The sequence below is a fragment of the Micromys minutus genome, assembly GCF_963924665.1.
Source record: "Micromys minutus genome assembly, chromosome: 21".
NCBI classification, from domain to species: Eukaryota; Metazoa; Chordata; class Mammalia; order Rodentia; family Muridae; genus Micromys; species Micromys minutus.
In genome coordinates, this window is record NC_137956.1 from 37,313,941 (window position 1) to 37,337,398 (window position 23,458).

The following is a 23,458-nucleotide window of genomic DNA, read 5'->3' on the forward strand; positions in this document are numbered from 1 at the left end:
AACCTCTCCAGGGAGGACCAGGGCCGGACAGTGCGGATGCTGTAGGTGGCGGGTCTAGGTGGGCTGGACCCGGGAGTGAAGGATGGTGAAGAAGCAAGAGCCAAGGCAGGGTGGAGGGCTGTGGGACAGAAGCCGGGAGGCTCGGCCAGGACTGAGATGAAAGCTGCGGGGAGCTCGGCAGAAGCGCTGGGCGGGAAGGACAGGCCGGGCGAGAGCCACACAGGGAAGATCCGGGGCCCCTGGTGAGCCGCAGAGGAAGGGTCCATCGCTCCCTCCCGGAAGCGGCGGATGCTTGGGGCGCCGGACCACGCGGAGCGGGGCGGGGCGGGGCGGGGCGGGCGGCTGCGGCACTGGGGCTGCTGGGGCGGGCCCGCCGCGCTGTAATCGGATCCGGGGAGGGGGCGGGGCCGGGCCAGGCGGGCCGGGGGGTGGGGGTGGGGGGGCGCGGAGCCGGGCTCCGGGCCGGCCGGGCTCCGCGCCTGTCAAACCCCTCATTGTTCGCAGCTGATGTCACTCGCAGTTGTGAGCGGCCGCCTTTCCCGGGGACAATGTGGGACTGAGCGGCCCAGCCGCCGCGCCGCCGCTGCCGCCGCCGCAGAACAGCCCCAGCGAGGTAAGGCGCGGGCCGGGCGGGGCACCGCGGGCCATTGAAGTTTGGGGGTTCGCTGGGGGGTGAGGGGCGGAGAATCCGCTCTGGTGTACATCCGACCGACCGCGGACCTCGGGGGGACTGCGAGGAACACGTTCTCTGTCCAATGCGGCTGAGGCCTGTACAGGTGGGGGGCGTTGGTTTTCCAGGGGAACACCCCACTTCAGGGAGGGGTTTCTTGGACCTTGGGTACCAGGTTTGAGGCTCTCACCCTATTTGCCGTTTCTGTCCTTTGGGCTTGCTCTCAGTTCTGGACCTCATGCCCCGGGTTCGGGTTTTACTTCGCTTCTGCTCTCATCTGCCATTCTCTGCAGCTCCTGGCTCACACACACCCCTTCCCATTCTCTGCAGTCCTTAGAGGAGCCAGACACAGACCTCTAGGCCAAGGTGGATGGAGATTATGGTTGGGAGCACAAACTGTTCTCCCGTTTCCTGTGGCTCTTCATCTCCAGCTCTGACCTAGCTTCTTGGCTAGGGTACTGCAGATGGAGGTGAAGGGGCTCTGCCACATACTTAAACCTGGCCCTCATGCATCCCTGGCCAGGAGAGGGAGGTGCCCACCTCCTCACTCTCCTAAACCAGGCCCGCCATCTTGAGACCTGTGGCACCCAGGGCCCCGCCCCACCCCAGCACCCAAGGGAATGGTCCCCAAGGGGGATGTACTTTGCTTGGTCCATTCATACCCCTTCTCTCAGAAAGCGTGGCTTCGGGTCCCCACCAAGCCAAGGATGGTTACCTTCTTTCTGGACCAACAAGGCATGTGTCCCCAGGGCCCCTGTCTTCCCCATAAGCACACCAAGCTTTGGTCAGGAGTTGATCTCTGACTCTCAGTGTTCAGTGGGGTCACCCTGGTGGGCCTCAGGGCCAACACCTGGGAGGGTCCATTGTTTTTACATTTGAGAATATTTTCCTTCTTGGTCCTAGAACCCCCTCAACTTTCAAAGCACCCCTATCCCAGCCCCCACCCCATAGGCTTCATCAGCATGCAGGCTCAGGCTGCCCAAACACAAGGGGATTGTTCTCTTTGCATGCTCAGGGTGGGGGGCTGGGAGAGGGCGGCCCACACACCCTGGCAGGCCCAGGCTGCAGAGAGGCTGGCTTGCCCCACCCTGTGTCCCCAGACAGACTCTGTCCACCCGCCCACTCTCCTCCAGCCTCCATACCAAAGCCTAGCTCCTGAAGGAAAGGGCTCTAAGCTGTACAGGTGGACCATGAGTACTCCTGGCCTGCCTGCCTGCCTCCTGTGAAGTCCTCTAAACAACTCCCTTCCTCCCTTAGGCCTCAGGTTCCTCTCTTGATTGGTGAGGCTTTTCCAGTTGTGATTGGCTGAACCCACCTCAATGCTGTGAAACCTATCTCTCACACTCCAGTGTTCCTACCCAGCTCCTCTTCCTGCTAGGGGACCCAGTCTGGTTTCTCAGAATTCTCAAATTCCTTTCTTCAGCAACATGCCCGGGGAGCCCCTGGGGCTGAGAACCCAGCAGAAACGGGGGGGGGGGGGGGGGGGGGGCTGGGAGGCTGAGTGAAGTTGGAGTTCTAACCAGGCATGTCCTAACTCTGCCCACGTGCTCGGTCCCCCAGCCCCAGGATTCTGAGGCATGGTGGTGATGGTCTCTGATATTCAAGGCCTGGGAGCCCTAACTCCTCCCCTTACCCCCAGGGCCAGGTCCTGTCTCAAATTTCCTATTCTTCTGTAAGCAGAAAGATAGGCTCAGAAACGTCCACTGGGCCTCCTTTGACTTGCAGCCACGTCTTTGGAAAGTGCAGAGGCTGGAGGAATTTCATCTGACCGAAAGGTTGGGGAGGGCTTCATGGAGGAAGAGGCTTTTGAGAATTTTGTCAGAGTGAAGGGGATACGTATTGTATTTTAAGCTGGCATTGTTAGCTGGCTAAGGTTCTTCTGTCTGAGGCTTGCAGTTGCTGGGCCCATTTTGTGGCCTGGTATGTCTGAGGGATGGGGCAGAGATGCGACAAGAGAAGTCAGTAGGAGCTAGATCAGGTTTTAATCCCGAGGGGTCTTAGGGAATCATGGATGGTTGTTAAATAGCAGAATGAGCATTCAGTATGAAGATCTGCAAGTAGAGAGCTCTTTCAGCTTGGAGACACAGGACCAGTGAGCGGGTCCTGAGCCTGCCTTGGGTGCCCTGGCTGTGAAGACTCTTTGGAGGCTCTGCAGAGGGTAGAACATTTCTGGCGCCCACTAGTTTATCAGCTTCTAATCGACGTTCCTCTTCGCTGGTACTTTATAAGACAGGCTTAAATCAAGGAACCAGAGCCTGGAACGTCCCTGGTTCTTTCCCCTCCTCTCCTTCCTCCAGACTAGGGATGATTGGTCATCCCGGGAGGCTGAAAGGCTGAGGCTGGGTCCGAGGATGCTGGGCAGTTTTGTGGAGACCAGGCTAATCAGCAAGGGTGAGCTGCCCAGTATAGGGATGGACAAGGGAGTCAAGGCTGTCTACCCCCTCCCCAAGGCCCAGTGGCCACACTCCTGCCACACCCTGCCATGCCCGATGCTCAACCATTCCCAGCATCATCGGGTGTGGCCAGTATGGCTGTTTTTGGAGTGAGGCTTGAAGGAGACTGTTAGTTAGGATTGCTAAGGGAAACATGTTGTGAGCATGAGATCTGGGGTGAAGTTGGAGACTGGATTTCCCCAACCTTCCTCGGCCCAGGTGGGTCCACAGTATCTAGTGGCCCAGACACACTGGGCAGTAGAGCAGAGGGAATCCCCCAAGGGGCGGGCCAGTCTACTTGGTTCAACTGGCCCCAGGAGCCCTCCCCTCCTCTGGATTGTTCTTCCATTAGAACAAAGCCAGGGAGGACACTTGATCCCCGTGTGTGGGGGGGAGCTGGCTAAGCCCCCGGCCCTTTGATTGGGCAGCTGTCATGGGAGAGAGACAGCTGGGGGGGGAGGGGCAGGAAGGGGGCAGCCACCATCGCTTACACAGCTGTCACCCCCCTCCCCAGCCTCTTCAGCCAGAGTGGCAGGAAGCCAGGTTCAGAAGGAGTAGGCACTTGGTCTGGGGAGGGGGCCTGAGAAGCAAGAAGGAAGGCCTGAGGTCAGAGGCTTGGTCTGACTGTGGGATGTTCTTGCCAGGGAACTCTGCTGACCAGAGGGGGCTGGGCACCCTCAGAGGTGAGCTGGAGGTCAGCATGGCATGATGTGTGGCTGCCACGTGGGTGGCCCAGCAGAGACCTGGGGCCCACCAGACTGGAGCAGTAAAGATACTCCTCCAAACTCCAGAGAAAGCAGGGCATCTGCTCATGAATGCCCAGTGGGCCTACTTATGCTTGGGGCTCTGAGAGAGAGGCCTAGAGGAGGATCAGAAGCCTTATTCTTTCCAAAAGGTAGGAAAAACTCCAGCGTCTCTAGAACAGGGTAACAGAGATACCAACAGCTCTTTCTTACCCCAGCTCTCCAGACAGGGCAGGTGGGTAAATCCAGATCCAGGCCAGGGAAGAGCTAGGCCAAGATCACCTACTGGATTTGGGGCAGTGGGTCTTTGCTTACAGACCCAGTCTTCATGGCAAGACTGAGCAGTTCTGCCCACATTCCATCTTTCCTGGGGTCCCACAAGAAGTGAGGAGATGATGTGGGGGTTGCTTTCAGATCTCCCACTATTTATCACCCAATTAGAGTTCACAGAATTCTGGAGCTGAAGCTATCCATCTGTCCAGATAGGATGGACAGCCTAGGTCAGGCAGGGGCTCCCCAGGCCACTGAAGTCTCAATTCCACTTCAAAAAAAGGCTGAGAGACCTAGATTGGAACAGCTACAAATGGGACACAGATGGAACCTGGTCCAGCCCTACACTAGCTTATTGGACCCTGTTGTTCCCTCCACTCCCTTTCTTTCTGTGACCTTGAGCAGATTACAGACCCTCTAGCTATTAGGTTGCCCTTGTGTGCCGCAAATTCATCTGTTCCCGTCACCGGCATGTCTGAGCACCCTCTCCAGCCTGGCTCTGAACTGAGCCCTGGGGACACAAGGAGAAGGTGGCAGCTTTGGCTTCTGTTCTAAGGGGCTCCCAGGCTTGGCTGTCCAGGGAGACAGAAACTATTCACGTCATCACAGGCGCTTTGATGGGGGAAGTGCAGGCAGCCAGGGGAATGTCTAGCAAGGGCAGCCAGCATGAGGTTGGCCAGGATGCCCAAAGAACACAGGCCCCGAATCTATTTGCCGTCTCCACCCTCTTGAGAGTCGATGGCAGAGCTCAAATGAAAGAAGTGGGCATCCAGGAAAAGGCACTTAGGAACAAGGTTGCCATCCTGATTATCTCCAAAGCAAGGAGGGAAGGAGGCTGTGTTTGGTACAGTTCCTCACTCAGGCATCCAAGAGAAAGCCAGGTTGGGAACTTCCTGTACACTCTCCGTAACCAGACTCAAACTCAGGTTGACATTCTGAGGAGGGCTGTGGGCAGAGTGCTGAAACCTGGATCCCTGTGTCAGGATAGGACAGAGGATTGGCAGAGCAAAAGGCGCTTCCGCTGGGAACACTTATCCCTTGCTTCAGCACCCTCCTGGGCAGAAGGAATTCCTGTGGTTAGTGATGTCTGGGTCCAGACCTATTGTCTGTCCTCCTTGGGCTATGGTCCCCAGTGAGTTCACCATCAAGGCTGGTCCTTGAAGAGAGACAGCCGCTGCTACTGAAGGATTTCTGAGGAGGATTAAGGTTCAGGATTAAGTTGAGGCATGAAAAGGGGTCGGGTGGGGAGGGTTGGGACAGAGCTAATCCCAGGAACTAATCTCAGGCTGGGCCTTACTCCATCAGTTATTGGCCCTGACATCCCCGCAGCCCACCAAATCCTTCTTTCTCTTACCCATTACTACGCCCCAAGGAGGTAGATCCTTTTTACTGTGTGTGGAAATTGAACCCCAGAGCCCCAGTGACATGTTTCTAGTACATTAGTGTGTTCTCGGTGGAGAGACCTCGTCTCTGTGCTTCTTGGTGTGTATGGGCCATTCTGAGCACACAGGAAATGGATCAGAAATACCACCATAGGGAGAGCCAGCCCGCCTTTACTTCTGTGTCGATGTTGAATGGATCATACCCAGAGCTATTTGTAGTGACCCTCTCCTGACCCCTGGTCTATAGGAGATCACCTCAAGGACTCCTGACCCAAACCTTTACTATGCTCTCGCTTCCTTTTTCTCTGGAAGCAGATACCTCATATTTAGAGTATATTTTTCTTTCTTGGTTGCTTTTTTTTTTTTTTTTTTTTTTGAAATGGGCTCTTACCACATAGCCCAGGCTAGCCTTGAATGAGAGCCTCCTGCCTTAGCTTGGGTGCATCCTGGGTTTATAGGCCTGTGCCACTATTCCTGGCCCAGAGTACGCTCAACCTTAACTCCACAATGGAGGCTAGGTCTACAGGGATCCTCTCTTCCAAGTCGGGGAGGAAGCTATCCAATGAGTTATCATAGATGTCCAGACCACTGTGTTAATTGCGCTCTCCTCTCATGCTAGGACAGCATGTGTTCTAGGCAAGCATTCAACTACTGAGCTATAATCCCCTACCATCCTTCTAATAGCTGGGAGGAAGGGAACAATAATCAAGGAAACTGGGTGTCTATCATGTGACTGTCTTATTTTAACACTCAGAAATTTGGAGTGTAGGGATTCAGTAGTTATTTTCTAGGTTGGATGACTAAGGCCCAGAAAGCTTAAATGACCAGGATTACAAAGCCAAGAAGATACACACAAACACACTGGTCAGAAAGGCATTTAGGACTCAAGGTCTGGGGCTGGAGAGATGGCTCAGTGGCTAAGAGCACTGACTGCTTCCTGGGGAGAGGCCAAGGGCCCTGATGCTGAGGGTAGGGGAGGTGGCCATTTCCCTCCCTGAATCACTCTTCCAGAGGTCCTGAGTTCAAATCCCAGCAACCACATGGTGGCTCAGAACCATCCGTAATGGGATCCAATGCCATCTTCTGGTGTGTCTGGAGACAGCTAAAGCATGGGGTTCCATGCCAAGATAACTGGGACTCCTATCAGACACTCTTCTCTCCTGCCCTGTCTAGAGCCAGCTGAACCACAGCGTGGACACAGTCCCAGGCCGCTGTGGCCCCAGCCCCGCCTGACAGGATGAGCAGTTCAGATGCGGGGCTGGAGGAGGAGCCGGAGCTTAGTATCACCCTCACCCTGAGGATGCTGATGCACGGGAAGGTGAGTGGGTGGGGCTGGCACAGCCCGGTGGTAGCCTGGTCTCAGTGCTGCCTCCTCCCTGCATGAGTGACGGGAGGAGCTGGGCCTGGAGCATTCACACCCATCTGAGTCCACTGTTGTTATCTTTGCAGGAGGTAGGCAGCATCATTGGGAAGGTAGGTGTCCAACTCTGCTCCGTATATTCCCCTTGACCAGAGCCTTAGCCTGGTAATGAGGTGACCGGTTAGGAATCTTGGTTTTGTCTCCTACAGAAGGGAGAAACTGTGAAGCGAATCCGGGAGCAGGTAAAGATGCGGTCAGGGGAGGGGCCCGGGGCCCTGATGCTGAGGGTAGGGGGGGTGGCCATTTTCCGCCCTGAATCACTCCACCTGTGATAAATGAATGCACAAGGAGAATGGCAGTTTCTAGTCCTGGCTGGGGCCTAGTGAGAGGGACAGAGAGAGAAATCCCTGCCACCACGGTGGGGAAGATGCCCTGCTGCACAGTGCTTGTCCCACACCTGCAGAGCAGTGCCCGGATCACCATCTCCGAGGGCTCCTGCCCCGAGCGAATTACTACCATCACTGGCTCGACTGCCGCTGTCTTCCATGCAGTCTCCATGATTGCCTTCAAGCTGGATGAGGTCCGTGCCTAGCTGGGGTGGGAGTCTGAGGGTGGCTGCCTGTGAGAAACCTGACCCTGTCTCCAGATAGCAGCTATGGGGGAGGGAAGGTCAAGTCCAAGGCCGAGTTGCCTTGGAGGAGGTCTAGGGAGGACGCTTTCTCCTTCCTCTTCAGGAAAGCTCTTGAGGGAGGGTGGAGGAGTATCCGGGACCTACCTGACTGACTCACTGTCCCCCTGCCCCTAGGACCTTTGTGCTGCTCCTGCAAATGGTGGCAGTGTCTCCAGACCCCCAGTGACCTTGCGTCTTGTCATCCCTGCCAGTCAGTGTGGATCACTGATTGGGAAGGCAGGCACCAAAATCAAGGAGATCCGAGAGGTGAGCAGAGAGGTAGCTACCTACCGCCCATAAGTGTATGTCTTCAACCTTTCCATGAAGGAGTAAACTAGGCACTCTAGGCCCTTGTAGCCTTTCGCTCGGCTATCAGAGTCTAAAGAAGTGGTCACTGATTTCTATTTGTAGACTACGGGAGCCCAAGTGCAGGTGGCCGGGGACCTGCTTCCGAATTCCACAGAGCGTGCTGTCACTGTGTCTGGGGTGCCTGATGCCATCATCCTGTGTGTGCGGCAGATCTGTGCTGTTATCCTGGAGGTGCTTCCTGGGGTGGGAGAGAGGGATGGAGAAGCCCCGGGTGCTTGTCCGCCATCTAGATTGTATGGCTGTAACATGGGGTGGGGTGGGGTAGGCAGAGCTGCAGCTGTGGGTTATTGGTAAGCTTTAGGGCACTCTGGGATACATTCTCCCAAGACTATGGGAATGTCTTAAAGCTCTTGGGTACTTGGGGAAGCCTGATAAAGCTTCTCAATTTGTGCCTTCCAGTCCCCACCCAAAGGAGCCACTATCCCGTATCATCCGAGCCTCTCCCTAGGTACTGTTCTCCTCTCTGCCAACCAGGTGAGGGAAGCATCTAGAGAGGTTAGAAGCCTTACTGGAGAATGGGGGACCGGGGTGGAGGAGGGAGAGGAATAAAGAATTGGGGGGGGGGTTCTGAGAGGAGGATGGGGAATAATCTGACTGGATTTCCCTAACTCCCTTTTCAACCACTTTGTTCCCACAGGGTTTCTCTGTCCAGGGTCAGTATGGAACAGTGACCCCTGCAGAGGTGAGTGACTCATAGCCTGAAACACCCCTTCCTGGATTGCCCCCTTTAACCTTTGACCCCTGTTCTGGCCCAGGTCACCAAGCTCCAGCAGCTCTCAGGCCACGCAGTTCCCTTTGCATCACCCGGTGTGGTGCCAGGTAAGCAGTTCCCACTGCAGGAGGCAGCCAGCACTGGGCATCCCTTGCAGTGGACTGGGAGGTCCACAGAAACCTCAAACCAACCCAGCCCTTCTTCTCTGCCTCAGGACTGGACCCCAGCACACAGACCAGCTCGCAGGAGTTTCTGGTTCCCAATGATGTGAGCAGAAGCTTGGGCTGGGGGTGGTTAAGGTGATCCAGGGGTCTAGCCCTTGCTCAAGGTCAAATTCTGCCTCCCTTCTAGCTGATTGGCTGTGTGATCGGACGCCAGGGCAGCAAGATCAGCGAGATCCGACAGATGTCAGGGGCACATATTAAGATCGGGAACCAAGCAGAGGGTGCTGGGGAGCGGCACGTGACCATCACTGGCTCACCGGTCTCCATCGCCCTGGCTCAGTACCTCATCACTGCCTGGTGAGTATGAGCGGCCTGGGAGCACAGGTGGGGGGAAGGGGGGGAGGAGGGAGAGCATCTCCTGCATTCTGAAGCAGTTCCTTAGTGCTCCTCAGCTCCTCCTCTTCTTTAGGTATTCTAAGTCATCCATGTTGCCTGTTTACTACTTCTGTATCCATTCTTCATACCCTGTCTTATCCTTGTCGGTTTTCCCGGATCTTCTCTCCTATTTCTCCTCTTAACCTGTTTTGTCTGCCTGTGGTTTTTGCCCTCCCTCCCTTCATACCTTCCCTACCCTTCTCCCAAACACACCCAGCCCATGCCCACCTCCGATCTACTCCTCTCCTATTTTTTGGCTAACCTCATGACTCCTGTCTCACCCCCATCTTTCCCTTCATCTCCCCTCTGTATCCCTCTCTCCAGTCTAGAGACGGCCAAGTCTACCTCTGGGGGGACGCCTGGCTCAGCCCCCGCAGACCTGCCCACCCCTTTCTCGCCACCCCTGACGGCCCTGCCCACAGCTCCCCCAGGCCTGCTGGGCACACCTTATGCCATCTCCCTCTCCAACTTCATCGGCCTCAAGCCTGTGCCCTTCCTGGCTCTACCACCTGCTTCCCCAGGGCCACCGCCGGGCTTGGCGGCCTACACTGCCAAGATGGCAGCGGCCAATGGGAGCAAGAAAGCTGAACGGCAGAAATTCTCTCCCTACTGAGGCCGGCTGAGGCACAGGCGGGGGCAGGCAGGACTGCCGGCAGGGGCTGCCTCCACATCCTTCCTGCCCAAGGAGACTCCACCATGGGGTCTCAAGCGCCAGTAATGCCAGACGCATGGATGCACCCCTTACCCTGCCCCATCTTTGGAGATCCTCCTTAGAGAGGGGACAGTTTCTGGCCCATGGTTCTAGGAGTATGGCAGCCCCAGGGCAGGGGCCCCACCCCTTCAGATCTATGCTTGGATGCAGGGAATGGCCAGGGCCTCCCCAATGCCCTGCTGTGGGAGTGGCTACTCTCCATCCCTTTGGGCTTCATCCTGCTGCCCTAGTGGGAATTGGAGGAGAGTGAGGGGTGGCTGGGGCCAAGCTTCTCTTCATCCCCTGCAGATCCTGCTGCTTCCACTGATACCCTTTTGACTGGAATAGACTGGCTGGGCTTGTCCAGGGGCAACCCAAAGAGAGGGCTCTGCCTGTAGCAGGGGACGTGGCCTGGGGGCAGGGGCCCAGTTCTCAGCAGCAGACACTCTGTACAGTTTTTTCAATCCCTGTTTTTGAATAAATATTCTCAGCGACCAGAAAGCCGTGAAATAATACTAGTGTTGGGGTAACAAAACTTCCAGGGATGGGATGTAACCGAAACCCCAAAGAACCCCAGTCTGAATCCACCAGATCTAGTTGACCCACAGTCCCTTCTTTGTGTCAGTTCTGGGGTGAAACCACAGGGCCCTTTGTGCGGTCATGTGTTCAGTCTCCTGCCTTTAACACCAAACCAATCAGGCCGTTTTCTGAGCAGATTGGGTGATGAGTTTGAGTCGAAATGCCCAGCTTCTCCATGGTCCAGATGGCAGGGAACTCTGCATGCCTCTCCACTGGTTCCTCCTGCTATGGTAAAATCCAGACCTTGTCCAGCTTGGCTCATCCCTCTGGCTGTGAGCTCTTAGGACCCATTTTCTGACCATGCCTGCCTTTCTCCTTTCTGTTCATGAGTTCAAAAGGCCTACACTGGAGGGGTCCTCGGGTATGAATGGTGCAGCACACAGATGGGAACACTGAGGCCCCTGGAAAGGTAGGATTGAGTTCAAGGCCACACAGGTAGTCTTCTGCCCAGGATCAGGTTCCCAAGAAGCCTCACCAGGCTAAGTACCACCCCCTTCTGCCATATCTGGAGCCAGCAGTACGGTAGAGTACCTGCCACAATCGGAGCAGAGGGTGAATGTGCGCCGTCTGATCCCGCCCTACTTTCCCCAACTCAGGAGAAATCAGGTGGTTTCTGACACACTGGGGCTCTGTCCTGCCAATTCTCGGGTCTGTTCTGGTGCCTCAGAAGGGCCTAGGGCAGGATCCTTGCGGAGTCCCTGGAGGCGCTGAAGGAGCGTCCGCAGGTCCCAGGCTTGCGGCGTGCAGGCTTTCGGGGCCCGAGGCAGTGCTCTGCGGGTGAGGCGGCCCAGCGCCAGGCGCAACGGGCGCTGCAGCAGGCCATAGAGAAAGGGGTGAGCAGCGAAGGCGGAGTAGGCTACCCAGGTGACAGGAGCCTCGGCCGCTGCGGCGCGCGCCGCGGGCGCCAAGCACGCGCAAGCATAAGGCAGCCAGCAGGCTGCAAACTGGCCCACGGCCAAGGCTGGGGCCAGGGCCGCCTTGCCCCCGGGCAGACGTGGCCGGAGGGACGGCAAGAAAGAGAGGCGGCTGTCAAGAGAGTCGGAGCGGAGCCGGGTCCCGCGCGGGGGCCGGAGGGCGGCGCGCCGCGCCACCAGGAAGATGCTACCGTAGGCGGCCAGCAGCAGGAGGGCGGGCAGCGCGAAGGCTAGCATCGCCCAGAGTGGCCGGAAGGGCCCGAGCCCCCCGGCCAGGACGGAGCAGCGAGCCGGAGCAGGAGGTGGCGCGGGCGGTGGCCCGAGCAAGGAGAGCGCGCCTAGGAGCGCGGCCGCCGACCACACCGCGGTGAGCACCAGCGCCGGCGCCGGGCGCGCGCCTGGCCGAAGCGGGTGCACTATGAGGCGGTAGCGCGCCAGGCCGAGAGCCGCCACCCCGAGCGTGCAGGCGGGGAGCAGAGCTGCGGAGAGGAAACGCGCCGCCCGGCACGACGAGGGGTCCAGGGGCACACTGCCCAGCCCGGGTGGCGCGGCTAGCAGGCCCAGAGGCATGATGGAGGCGGCCGCCAGTAGATCCACTACGCACAAGTGCGCCAGGTAGAAGGCATCTTGCAGGTCCGGCGTGCGCAGCACCACCACGAGCAGAGTGCCATTGCCCAGCACGGCCCCCACCTCCACGAGAACCGCCAGGATAAACCCCACCGAGCCCGCGAGTTCCGTGACGCCTAGCCCCGAGCTGCTGGCCATCTATCTGAACGCTCAGGCTTCACTAGTGTTGCTATAGGGAGAGCGGAAATGGAGCCTCTGGCTCCAGGATTCCCATCACCTGTCCCATGCTCCTCAGGGTCCCTCACCTCGTAGACTGCCCAGGAGGTGACTCCGACGCCCAGGCTGCCATCTTCTGAGCTTGGCTCCGCTTTCTCCCCCTGCCTATCACAGCTCCACAGCTCCAGCAACTCAGCCTCTGTGGAGATGGTACCGGCTGTCACTCTGATGCTTCCCTTTGAAGACACACACAGCTTAGTAAGGGAGGGTCAGGGCCTGGTGCCAGCCCCCTTGGCCCTAACATCTGCCAGCTGGAGACTGGAGGCTCTTCTGTGAAACTGCCCGAGGGTACAGCTTACTGAGCCTAGACCCATCCCTGTCTTGCTCGTGGGGACGTGGGGCATTGCTTTTCTCAAGGTAGCCCAGGAATCAGGAAAAAACTTTCAGATTTACTTGGACACCCCACCCCCTCCCTCCCCCCCGCCGCCACCACCACCACCACCACCACCAAGGAGGTCTGAGGGAAGGAGAAAGAGAAATATCAGAGCATGGCATGCAGTGGCAGACTCTTCTAAAGAATACCCTGCCTGTGCATCATTAGCACCCCCCCCCCCAACCTCAGAACATGAAGCTTGAGCTAACAGTATCTCCACATAAAACAACAGTCCTGGCCTGTCAGTGGGTAGCGTCCCTGCCCCCCCTCCACCAGGTAGGTGGCTCAAGGAAAGCCCTGTAACTCCAGAGCCGCCCATGTTCCAGTTATAATCACCCAAGCCCTTGAGAACCCTGCTTAGACACTGAGAACCGAGCAGGTGTCTGAAGGGCCTTTTCCCTTGAACCAGACTTGAGTCTCCCTAGGACTTTGATTAATGGGCTTCTCAAACATCCTGTGTCCTGAACAAAACCAGGACCCTTGACTGAACCTAAACTGGCTCCTTGCAGAATCCTCTTGGCAAAACTCCTATCTTAGAAAGATAGGAGTTTTCTTTTCTCCCACACCTAATCCAATTTGTCAGAGGTCCAGGAACCCAGTCATTTCTTATCACCAACACTGCCCTACAGACACTGCTGCCCACCCAGAGTGTCGTAGCCTTCGCTCAACTGGCCCGGCCTTTGCTCTTGCACCTCACCCTGCTTACCTGATTTGTCTTTAGGTCCTTTCCTGCTCTACCTTCCTATACCTGTCTTTCCCAGGCTTCACTGGGGGAACATTCAGCCAACGGAAGTTATCAGCAGCAAACTAGAGAGTGGGAAGAAGGAGGAAGCCAGCTTGTTTCTCCTCTCAGCTTAGCCTAGGTCTCTGCAGCCCTCTGTAGAAGACAACCTCTAGTCCTGCAGCTATAGCTTCCTCCATGGAGGCTCTTCTGTGTTCTTTACGTACAAGATGAACTACCATCACTGTCTACCACCACCACTGTCTCCTCCCATTGTCCATCCAGCCTCTGAATGGGTGGGTGGTGATTTCCTTGCTATTACTGCTCATCTCTGGATTGCTTCATTGTCTCCTGTGCTATGGTTTCTGTTCTTTTCTGGTATCCAGTTCCCCTTGTGTGATTCCTGTCTTGCCTACTGGATTTTTTTTCTCACCAACTTGTCCCCTACAGTCCACTCTGAGCAGTGGTTGGAGTGGATCCTTTTTACGAACGGAGTGCCATTAAAACCAGTCCCCTATTGTCCAAGAGCTGTCTATCCATCATCAGTTTGAGCTTCTCTGGGCAGCAAGGTGATCTTCTGCTCCTCTTTGCCTCTTCTCCTCACCCGCCATGCTGTGGGCACGGTAGGTAGACACAGACTGTTTGTGCCTCTCACTCGGCGAGCTGCTCTGGTGGGTCTTTGCATCGCTGGTCCCTCTGCCTGCCCCATGACTCGCTCTCTTGCTTTGCTCTGGTTTATTTGTTTATTATTTTTGAGGTAGAATCTACCATAGTCTAGGCTGGCCTCAAAACTCATGTAGCTAAGAAGGACCTTAAGTTCCTAATCTGCCTTCATCCGGAGTGCTGGGACTCCAGGCATATGTTACTGTAACTTTTGTTCTGGTATTAACTTCAGTTTTCTACTCACAAGACAGCCCTGCCTTGAGCATCCATTCCAAAACCATCCCAGCTTTAACTCACATTATTCCTTTCATCCTGCTTTAGTGGGTTTGTTTCCTGATGTTCTGTCTCACAACTATGTGCACGGTCATTTGGAGCCTCTCTTCCTGGGCTGTAAAAGGCCCTGTGCCTCCAAGGTCATCACAAGGTTGAAGCCAGCATCCCTTCAGTCCTCAAGATCAGGTTCCCCTCTTGGTGTGTGACTCATTCCCTGATGGACTTTGATAGGTCACCGTCCAGTTTCTCATCATTCAGACGAGGAGACTGAGGGAAAGAGGGGAGACGTGCTTCAGAGAACACCACTGCTACCCTGGTCACCTGCTTCCTAGAGCTGGGCCATACTGACATCCCCTTCCTTACTTGGCCACAGCTTAGATGTTGTTTGCCTCTAGAGCGTGAAGCTGGATCTTTGAGGTATTCATTCAGAGAGTGGAGAAAAGCCAACTCCTTACTCTTCTCCCTACCCTGACAGGCCCGGGGGAAGTTCAGCAGGGTCCATGGGAACAGCAGATGAGAGAAGGAGTCTAGAGAGGACAAAGAAGAGGGAGGGAACTGGTGTGGAGGGGTGGTTGGTGGGTACATACTCCCTCCCAAATAACTAAACTTAATTTAAAAAGACAAAGATGGCTCAGTGGTTAAGAGCACTGACTGTTCTTCCAGAGGTCCTGAGTTCAATTCCCAGCAACCACATGGTGGCTCTCAACCATCTGTAACGGGATCTGATGCCCTCTTCTGGTGTGTCTGCAGACAGCGGCAGTGTACTCACATATACAAATTAAATAAATCTTTTAAAAAAGGCTCAGCTCTTCTTTATGGGCCTCACAGTTGAAAAGATAGTAAATTATTCAATGATGGATGTAACTTTGATATAGGGACATAAAAAAATAGACATGCCTTTAATCCCAGCACTTGGGAGACAGGCAGGAGGATCTCTGTGAGTTCAAGGCCAACTTGATCTATATAATGACCATACTGGCTACACAGTGAGACCCTGTATTTATTTTTTTAATAGAATTTAATCGGGCAATGGTGGCACATGCCTTTAGTCCCAGCATTGGGGCAGAGTTCAAGGCCAGCTTAGTCTACAGAGTTATTTCAGGACAGCCAGGGTTACACAGAAAAACCTTGTCTTGAGAAACCCCCCACTCCCAAAACCACCAAAAATTAGAATTCTTTGTAGTGAGTGTATATGCCTGTGTGAATCTGCAAAGGAATGTAAGGACATAAACTCAGCTCAGTGGGCTCACTCCACCAGATGAGGGGGGATGAGGAGGGAGCAGGGAGGACCTTCTGCTTTATTTAATTTATTATTATTATTGGGGGGATATTTTGGGGTGCTCAAGCACATGTGTGGAGGCCACTATGTGCGTCCTGGGGGTCCAACTCAAGTCACCAGGTGTCATACTAGGAAGCTCACAACCATCTGTAACTCCAGTACCAGGGGATCTGATGCCCTCTTCTGGTCTCCATGGGCACCAGGCCCACAAGTGCACACATGCACGCCATAAACATAAAATAAGATGTAAACAGACATCATATGAAGCCACTGTCCTGCACTCTCCCAAATATCGAAATAAGGTGGGTGTGACAACAGACACTCAACTGGAACCTCAGCACTTGGACGAATGAAACGTTCAAGGCAGCCTAAGCTATATAGCAAGACCTCCATCTCAAAAAAAAAAAAAAAAAAAAAAAAAAAGTTATGAGAGAAAAGTGGTTGGGGAACATTTTCCGATTTAAAGAGATGCAATGGAAAGCAGCCCGTGACCCACAGACAGGACCTTGACCTCGTTTTCTGGCACCGGCAACGCAGGCTAGGACAGGGATATCCGGATGATAGCTGTCAATCTTTGAGGACAGCAGAACTGTGCTCCTCTGACACAAACTCAGTTTATTTACAACAAGGAGACAGGAGACACAGGGACGCCTGGTTCGCCTGGCAATGTTTAAGCCAAGGAGACAGAATCAGGTGGCTTCCCAAACGGAGGCTTCTGAGTTGATGTGAGGCTCCCATTTGGATGTTACAGGGGACATGGTGCTCCAGGGGTAACCTCGGGTGGGCAGGATTATCATGTGAGCACACACTGCTGGGTGTGCAGCTGGAGGTGTCACGTGCAGGGCCACGGTGGAGAGAAAGAAAGCCTGTGGCCACCTTAGTGCAGAGAAGCTGAGGTTAGGCCTCACGCTTACTAAACCTGCCTGTGAGTCTGGGGTGTAGCTGATCACCTCCCTTAATAGACCCAAGACTCCATTCAGTCCCTGAGCACAAAAACCAAAATAAAACTTAGGAAAAACTGACAAATGGCTGAAGATGTCAGGCAGGGCAGGAGGTATTAATCAGTGAGTGCCTCTTTAAATACCACTTTAGGGGCAAGAGCTGGGGCACAGCCATGACCAGGCTAAGGGAATTAGAGGCGCTGGGAATCACTCTTTTAGATATAGGGGGGGCTTGTCAGGGAGAGATGAGATGGATCCAGCAACACCACAATCCCAGAGGCAACGAAACCGGTGGGTTGCTGATTTCCTTTGTTGTTATTGTTGCTGTTTCTCAGCACTGTTCACAATAACCGACACGCAGACCACCCTGTGTCCCTTGATGGGTGACTAGGCAAAGACAACCTGAGCAGACACTGCAATACTATCAAGCCTTTAAAAAGGAGGAAATGCCGTCGTTTGAGACAACTAGGGAGGACTCGCAAGATGTTGAGTTCGTCAGGCCCAGAAGGGCAAATGCCACGCAATGTCACCTAGATGTGGAGCCTAAAAGAAGCTGGACTCCAAAGTAAAGAGCAGAGGGGCTTAGGAAGATGCGTGTACAAAATCCAGTCGGAGGAACGAGCTTAAGAATCTACTGCACAGCATCAACTATAGATAATGATAACGTGAAGTCGCCTTCTACCTCATGATGGAGAGACGCTCCCATGAACATGCCACTGAGTGATTCTGTCATTGTGTGTAGATTCTGTTCACACAGACTGAGATGACAACGGTGTCTTTAGGTGACAGAATCTTAGTGTGTCCAGTCCACCATGGATTGGAACATTGGCTTCTACATTTTTGAGGCAGGGTCACCATTTAGCTCAGGCTAGCCTGGAACTATTCTGCCCAGGATGACCTTGAACTCATAATGATTCCCCTGTGTCTCAGCTTCCCAAGTACTGGGATTATAGGTATGAATCAGAACACTGCTATTTGGCTTTGACTTATGATTGTAATTTTTTTTTTTTTTTTTTGAGACATGTCTTACTATGTAGCCTAGGCTGGACTCCAAATCCCAGGGTAGTGTTTTTCTTTTTTTTTCTTCTTCTTCTTCTTCTTTTTTTTTTTTTTTTTTTTTTTTTTTTCTTCTTTGCAGATGTGCTCCCCAATTCAATCTGGACTGCCACAAAGGCAGGCAGGAAGCACAGGGAAAGTTTCCTTTTGCATCCTAGTGCAAACTGAAAGAACCACAAACTGTTCAAGGTCTATCAGTGGATGCAGGTAAAGTGTTTCTCTTGCTTCTGCCCCTGAGCAGCTGAGGCCATGGGTGTGTGCCTGGTGTGTGTTATATTCTCGGGAGGCAAAGTGTCATGAGAGTCAGAGAGAGGAGGGTGAAGAACATGGCCCAGCAGGGCAGGACCTGGGGTGGACGAGCAGCTCAGAGGTGAATCTCCAGTAGGTAGCGCAGCCGGCACTGGCTCTCCTTGTATATGAGGTACTCACTCTGGCTGAAGCTGGAGCTTTTGAAGGATGGGCACACCACAGGTTGGCCTTGGGGCACCACCACTGGCTGCCCATCCAGCTCTATTTCAATGTCCTGGGAGGGATCTGCAAGGGATGGAGAGCCAAGGAGTCACAGGTGCCCGGAGCTACCCATGCCTTGTCTCCTGTGACTTGCCACTTGTTATAGGGAATGCCACCTTATCCCCCCATGTTCCTCTGGGAAGGTCCTAGGATAGCACTCAGTCACTGACAAGACTCTTTACAGCCCTCTTAGCCACCCTGGAGAGAGTTGCTACAATGGGTGTATCCTGGGTGACACAGGGAATCTGTTTGTCCATGTTTTTTTAATCTCTCCTATAGTCTACTCTTACTGTCTTCTTTCTGAAAAGTCCTCCCTCATGTCAACCCTACTTTTAGCTGTAGACCTGCCCAATATGTGGGGCTCACCAGGCTCTGTTTGGCCTCGGGCGATGACGCTGTCAAAGCCAGGGGGTGGACTCTTCAAGCTGGGATCATCGATGGTGATGTGGTGCTCTTTGCCTAGGGCCACCTCGCCCAGGAACATGTAGCCCACCTGGTAGCCCCCACAGCGCATGCCAGTAACTAGGGTACACAGAGGCCTCAGTGGTAGGAGGAGGCAGCTCAGGCCCCTCCCCCATCTCTCCTGCAGAGGCGCTGTTGTCCCCCACCAGTTTTGCAGCCCTAGGAATCGCTCCCGGTTCTTCCAGCGCATCCTGACCTGGCCCCGCCCCTCCCACTTTAGGCTCCTCCCAGTCCGCAGCCGCTCAGCCCCCATAGGCTCTCAGCGGAGTCAGCCAGGGCATCCCAGCCTGGGAGCTGGGGAGGGGCACCTTTCCCTGACCTACTTTATTCACGTTGTCACTGACATCCCTCAGGCCTGGCCACACGGACTCTTTTGACTGGCTTTCTGGAGGCCCCACAGCTAGTCTTTCTTGGGATACGCTTGTCATCCTGAACCCCATTTGTTTTGCTTAGACCCTTGCTTTCTTGGGCTGAAAGGTAATCGCACCCTCCAGTGATGGGGACAGCCTGGGCTGATGAGGTCACTAAAGTGAGGATCCCCTGGCCATGAACTGGAAGTAACTGAAGTTACCTTTGATCTTTTCCCACACTGTCTCAAAGCCTGCCCCGCCACCATGAGTTCTCTCTTCTCATTTTTGCAGCCCTGTGGCCAGAGCCAGTGCCCAGAGAGAAAGGGAGAAAGACAGGGAGACAGACAGAGACAGAGAAACAGACAGAGACAGCGGGACCAGCCTCTACCCTCTATGGCCCTCTCCCCTACTCCAGCCACAAGATTCTCCGATGTGCACATCCAACCTAGGCTCTCTGTGCCTTTCCAGAGAAGGCTCCCTTGATGGTCCCATGTCCCTGCCCCCTTTCACCTGATACTGCTGTGAATTTCCACATAGACCAAGCTGTCCTGCCGAGACCTGGCCCACACAGCCTTCACCCCTTCCCTTCGGGATTTCTCTTACTTCTGAGTCTGTTTGCTCTTGTCCTATCTGTCTCCCCTCTTCTAGGATGACACATTCCCACTGCCAGGTGCTTCTTCAAAGTCCCCCGAGCCCTGGGACACCTCACTGTGTACCCTGGTCAGTAATGCTCTCAGAATTCATCTCTCAGAACTCTGCCGAGTCTGTCTTGGTACCTCCATCCCCACCCAGGTCTCAGCCCAGGACCCAGGGGTGCCTCACCATAGCTCGCTGACTTGCTGTTCTCTGAGGCGAAATAGATACCCTTGCCAACACGACCACCGGAATGCGGCATGATTCGAAGCCCACTGGTGAGGATAGCAGCTACCACGGCCACATTGGTGCCATGCCATAGCAGCCTCCGATTGCCCAGTTTGGAGTGGGCCCGGAACCTGTCTCCCTGAATGGGGGAAGGTAGAAAATGGTAGCCACTTGAGGGTTCAGGTGTCCCTCCCTCTTCTTGGGTGACCAAAGCCTAGGGCTCCACGGGTCACTGGCATACACTCAACCTGGTGGAAACTGGTCAGGGTTGTTCAACCAGCTTAGCAAGGGGCAGATAAGTAAATGTTATCCCTCCTAAGGGACAGGGTGGTGATACCGAGGCTGACAACTTCTCACCTCTCCCTCTCGGTTCACTTTCCAAATATGCTGCAGGGTTGGACATCTGTGGTTACTGCCGGTCTGCTTCAGGTAGGTCTGTATTGCCTGTGGAGAACAAAGGCCGGCAGCCGAAGGTGGGAGGATTGTAGACCGTGGTCTCCTCACTCCAGAGCTCTCCTCCGGTCTGGGCACATAGGAGAGAGAACTGCAAGCTAGGGACCCCTGGGTATCTCAAGGGCAGGTGGGCAGAGTTCACCTTGTACTCAGACTCCCCAGAGTCTAGCAGGTGAAGCTGGCATTTGAGGAGCTGGTAGTCTCGGTCCAGTGGGTGTGGCACCTCCTCCACTTTCTCCTCCTCACCGGGGGCTGCCTGCAAGGTCTGGGCCAGCTCGATGTCCGCTAGCACCTAAGATAATAGGCACTGAACTCTGTCTGCTCAATAGACTCCACTTCCACCTCCAGCCTCTCCCCCTGCCTGTTGCCTCCCCACCCCATCTCTCTGTCTGGCTCTTCCCTCCCCCACCCCATCTCTCTGTCTGGTTCTCCCCTCCCTTAGCTCTCGGCTTGCCCATTGCAGCCCATCCCTCTGGACCGAATGGCCATCTGCTCCTTTCCTCTTGGCCCAGTCTGCCTGGTATCCTCTGGGTCTGCCATTCCTCACCAGCAGCATGTCCTTCTTGGCCTGAAGAATGTCAGGGGAGTTGATGGTTGGGGGTCGGCTGCGGCCAAAGTTGTGTGGGATGACAGTGTAAAAACAGGAGGACAGCTCTTCCAGGCTGCGGCCATCCCCCGTGGGGCTTTTCATGGCCTCCTCTAGGGCTTCCAAGGCTTCAAAGCCACGAGCAATTTGCTGCTTGCTCAACTTCCCCAAGGGCATCTTCTTCACATCTGGGGGATGAAGGGATGAACCTAGCCCTGTAGCTGACCCTGAACTCCTCACCCCCTGATATCAGATATCAGAGGCCCTGCCACCCTGCTAAGAGCTCCTCCTCACCCAGGTTCATGAGGGTCATCGCATTCTTGAACATCTCTTTGCTGAAGATGTTTGTGATAAGCTTCTGGGTGGCAGGGTCTAGGGAGCAGGGCTTAACCACAGTCCTCACTGGGCCGCCGTCCACCTGAGGAGATAAGGCCTGCACCGGCAGGAGCCGTTGGGCACGGTGCCCACACAGGGAGCAGGGCAAGACGCTAGAAACAGTCTAGGCTGAGGCCGGACAGGGAGGATGTCTGGCAGGCAGTCCCGTCCCTCTGTCCCCCCCTGCCCCCTCACCTTCACTACAACCTCTTGGGTCTCTGCTTCTCCTTGGACCTCTATAAGTGTGTACTTGTTGGGATGGGCCACAAAGTGGTCCCGCTCTTCCCATTTGTTCTTAGTCTTCTCCCAAAATTTCTTCTTAAAGTCCTTCTTCGCATCCTCCAGGCAGCTGAAGTGGTTCATCTTGCTCTGGCCCACCTCTCCCTGCAAGTGACAACTCTCAGGGGCGGGCCCACCAAAAATGTTTGTTGGTCTCTGGGCTGGGCCGATTGCCTCTGAACAGCTGGGCCAGTCACTTGGTGTGTGCCCAGAGGACTGGGCGTGGGGGGGGGCAGCCCTGGCGATGGCTCACTCACCACACGGCCCCAGCGGTTCCAGCAGGAGAAGCGACCGTCCTCCTCCAGCAGCTGGATGATGTAGAACTTGTTGTTGTTGTTGCCGATGTTGGTCTGGTTCAGGGTACAGTCATAGTCCTCGTGGACCTATGTGGAGTGAGTTCGGAGGGCATGGGCTGGGCGCCACACTGGGGAACATTGGGGACGCGTTGGGGGTGCTTGTTTTGGCACTTGGTGACTGTGCCCTTGGGGTCCCAGTCTGACTGGATGTAATGAAGCCCTGCTGTGCGCATGGGAATTTGGAGAGGATGCAGATGCTTCCTGGGTAGGGGAATCTGCGGAAGACCTGGCTCCGCCTTGAGGACTAAGTTTGAAGAAACATGGAAGAGTGTCCTGGGGAAACTGAGCCAGGCCCCTACCTTGAGTGTGAAGCAAGAGGCAACACCCTAGTGTCTGATGATCAGACATGACACACCTTGTCCTGGTGGAATAATAGCCCAATTGGTGGTCATCAGAAGACATGTCAGCAATCCCTGGGTTACTTAGAGATACTGAGCTACTGGGCTAGAACAGAGAACCCAACGAGGAAGGCTGTGGTCTGCACACGGCTTCAACTGACCTGAATTCTGGGGTTCCGGCTGAATGGACAGGGGGGATCCACACGAATAATGCGATTCCCAGCAGGAGCTGCTCTGAGCGCCTCAGCAGTGGACCGGAAGCTGTCCTCCTCCCCTATCCCGCGCTGCTTCTTAGAGCCCTTGGTCTGCACGGAAGACTTTCGTTTTGGAGCCATGGCTCTCCTGGGGCAAGAGATAGGAAGTGTTGAGATTTGCCTTTTAGCCGGCTGGCCTCCCACTCCTTCTTGGTATACAAATCCCCATCTCCAAAACCGGCACTCTGTGTCTCAGAGATGCCCCTCCCTAAGTTGCAAGTACAAGTTTAGAGCCCTGGTCAGTTCTGCCCACCCTGGAGCTGGAGAGAAGTTGTCTCCCTACCCTATGGAGCGCTAGGTGTGCCCTGAGGTAGTAGAAGAGAAAGCCGACTCACCCCTCCCACTTCTGGGGCACCTCCCTTTCTAGAACATTTCCTCTTGTCAGTCATCTGGAGGGGTTGCTGGGCTGAATCATTTGAACTATTGGGGAAGGGCTCTATAAGTAGCCAGATCTACCTCTCTAGAGCTTAGAGCCAAGTGCCTAGAGTTCTGGGGTGGCAGCCAAGGTTGCAGGTAAGTGGCCTTCAACGGACAGAGATCAAAAGCCACTTTAACCCCACCCTTCCCTGCCCGGCAGAGGACTCCAGGGCAGGGCCAAAGGACACTCACCCAAAAGAAACAGGACCCTGGAAGAGGTGGCTATTAGGCAGCCTGGTATCAGGAAGTGTGCCTCCGAAGAAACAAGTTCCAAGTCTGGGATCCCATTGAGTGACCCTTTGTGAGCTTTCGGTTTGTCTTTGGTAGGGATTTCCCAGCAACCACCAGAGGAGGGGAAAGAGCTTAGGGGTGGTGTAGAATTCCAGATATTTGACCGCTAGCGGGGTGAGTCAGAGGCTGGGTAGGTCGAAGTTGGTGCCCGATCCCACAGATGAGAGGACACTAATCGAGAAGTATCCAAAGACGCAGGGATTGACTGGCTCCTCATGCAACTTTGACTAGGCACATGCAGCATGTATCCGTTATTTGCCCGCCGATTTTGGCTCTGGGTTTGGATACTGACTCCTCTCCAGAGCTGCTGAATTTCATTCTCTTGTTTTAGAGCCTTGGCTGGGTTAGTTCGATTGCGGGCCCCAGCGGAAAAAATTATTACAGAA

General features: G+C 54.9%; 3 protein-coding genes across 4 annotated transcripts; 1 reads left to right on the plus strand and 2 right to left on the minus strand.

The window, feature by feature from the left end:
* Positions 1-506: 506 nt before the first annotated feature.
* PCBP4 (poly(rC) binding protein 4) lies at positions 507-10,389 on the plus strand. Of its 2 annotated transcripts, none has more exons than XM_080934850.1 (13): positions 507-613; positions 6,671-6,815; positions 6,947-6,970; positions 7,067-7,099; positions 7,321-7,437; positions 7,663-7,794; positions 7,939-8,067; positions 8,296-8,370; positions 8,534-8,578; positions 8,652-8,715; positions 8,823-8,875; positions 8,960-9,129; positions 9,532-10,389. In XM_080934850.1, exons 2-13 carry the CDS (start codon positions 6,735-6,737, stop codon positions 9,818-9,820), a joined length of 1,212 nt encoding a protein of 403 aa, XP_080790976.1. In that variant the 5' UTR covers positions 507-613; positions 6,671-6,734; the 3' UTR covers positions 9,821-10,389. The 2 variants fall into 2 exon arrangements, with proteins under 2 accessions (XP_080790976.1, XP_080790977.1); XM_080934851.1 differs by lacking the exon at positions 507-613 and adding an exon at positions 3,862-3,997.
* A 690-nt stretch (positions 10,390-11,079) lies between these two features.
* GPR62 (G protein-coupled receptor 62) lies at positions 11,080-12,156 on the minus strand (the record flags this gene model as incomplete). Its single annotated transcript, XM_080934046.1, has 1 exon — positions 11,080-12,156. The coding sequence occupies one exon, from the start codon at positions 12,154-12,156 to the stop codon at positions 11,080-11,082; it is 1,077 nt and encodes a 358-aa protein (XP_080790172.1).
* Positions 12,157-16,291: 4,135 nt separating this feature from the next.
* On the minus strand, positions 16,292-23,408 carry PARP3 (poly(ADP-ribose) polymerase family member 3). Its single transcript, XM_080934462.1, has 11 exons — positions 22,974-23,408; positions 22,272-22,452; positions 21,674-21,799; positions 21,333-21,521; positions 21,057-21,195; positions 20,724-20,950; positions 20,319-20,468; positions 20,081-20,167; positions 19,685-19,862; positions 18,417-18,572; positions 16,292-18,074 (listed from the first exon to the last, which is right to left on the minus strand). The coding sequence occupies exons 2-11, from the start codon at positions 22,443-22,445 to the stop codon at positions 17,905-17,907; spliced, it is 1,596 nt and encodes a 531-aa protein (XP_080790588.1). The 5' UTR covers positions 22,446-22,452; positions 22,974-23,408; the 3' UTR covers positions 16,292-17,904.
* Positions 23,409-23,458: the final 50 nt, after the last annotated feature.

Coding starts and splice junctions, on each gene's coding strand:
- PCBP4 (XM_080934850.1), top strand. CDS start 6,735: ATGAGCAGTTCAGATGCGGGGCTGGAGGAGGAGCCGGAGCTTAGTATC. Junction 7,100..7,320: donor TGAAGCGAATCCGGGAGCAG/GTAAAGATGCGG, acceptor CCACACCTGCAG/AGCAGTGCCCGGATCACCAT. Junction 8,579..8,651: donor GAACAGTGACCCCTGCAGAG/GTGAGTGACTCA, acceptor GTTCTGGCCCAG/GTCACCAAGCTCCAGCAGCT.
- PARP3 (XM_080934462.1), bottom strand. CDS start 22,445: ATGGCTCCAAAACGAAAGTCTTCCGTGCAGACCAAGGGCTCTAAGAAG. Junction 21,522..21,673: donor GGAACCGCTGGGGCCGTGTG/GTGAGTGAGCCA, acceptor TGTCACTTGCAG/GGAGAGGTGGGCCAGAGCAA. Junction 18,075..18,416: donor CCGAGGCCAAACAGAGCCTG/GTGAGCCCCACA, acceptor CATCCCTTGCAG/ATCCCTCCCAGGACATTGAA.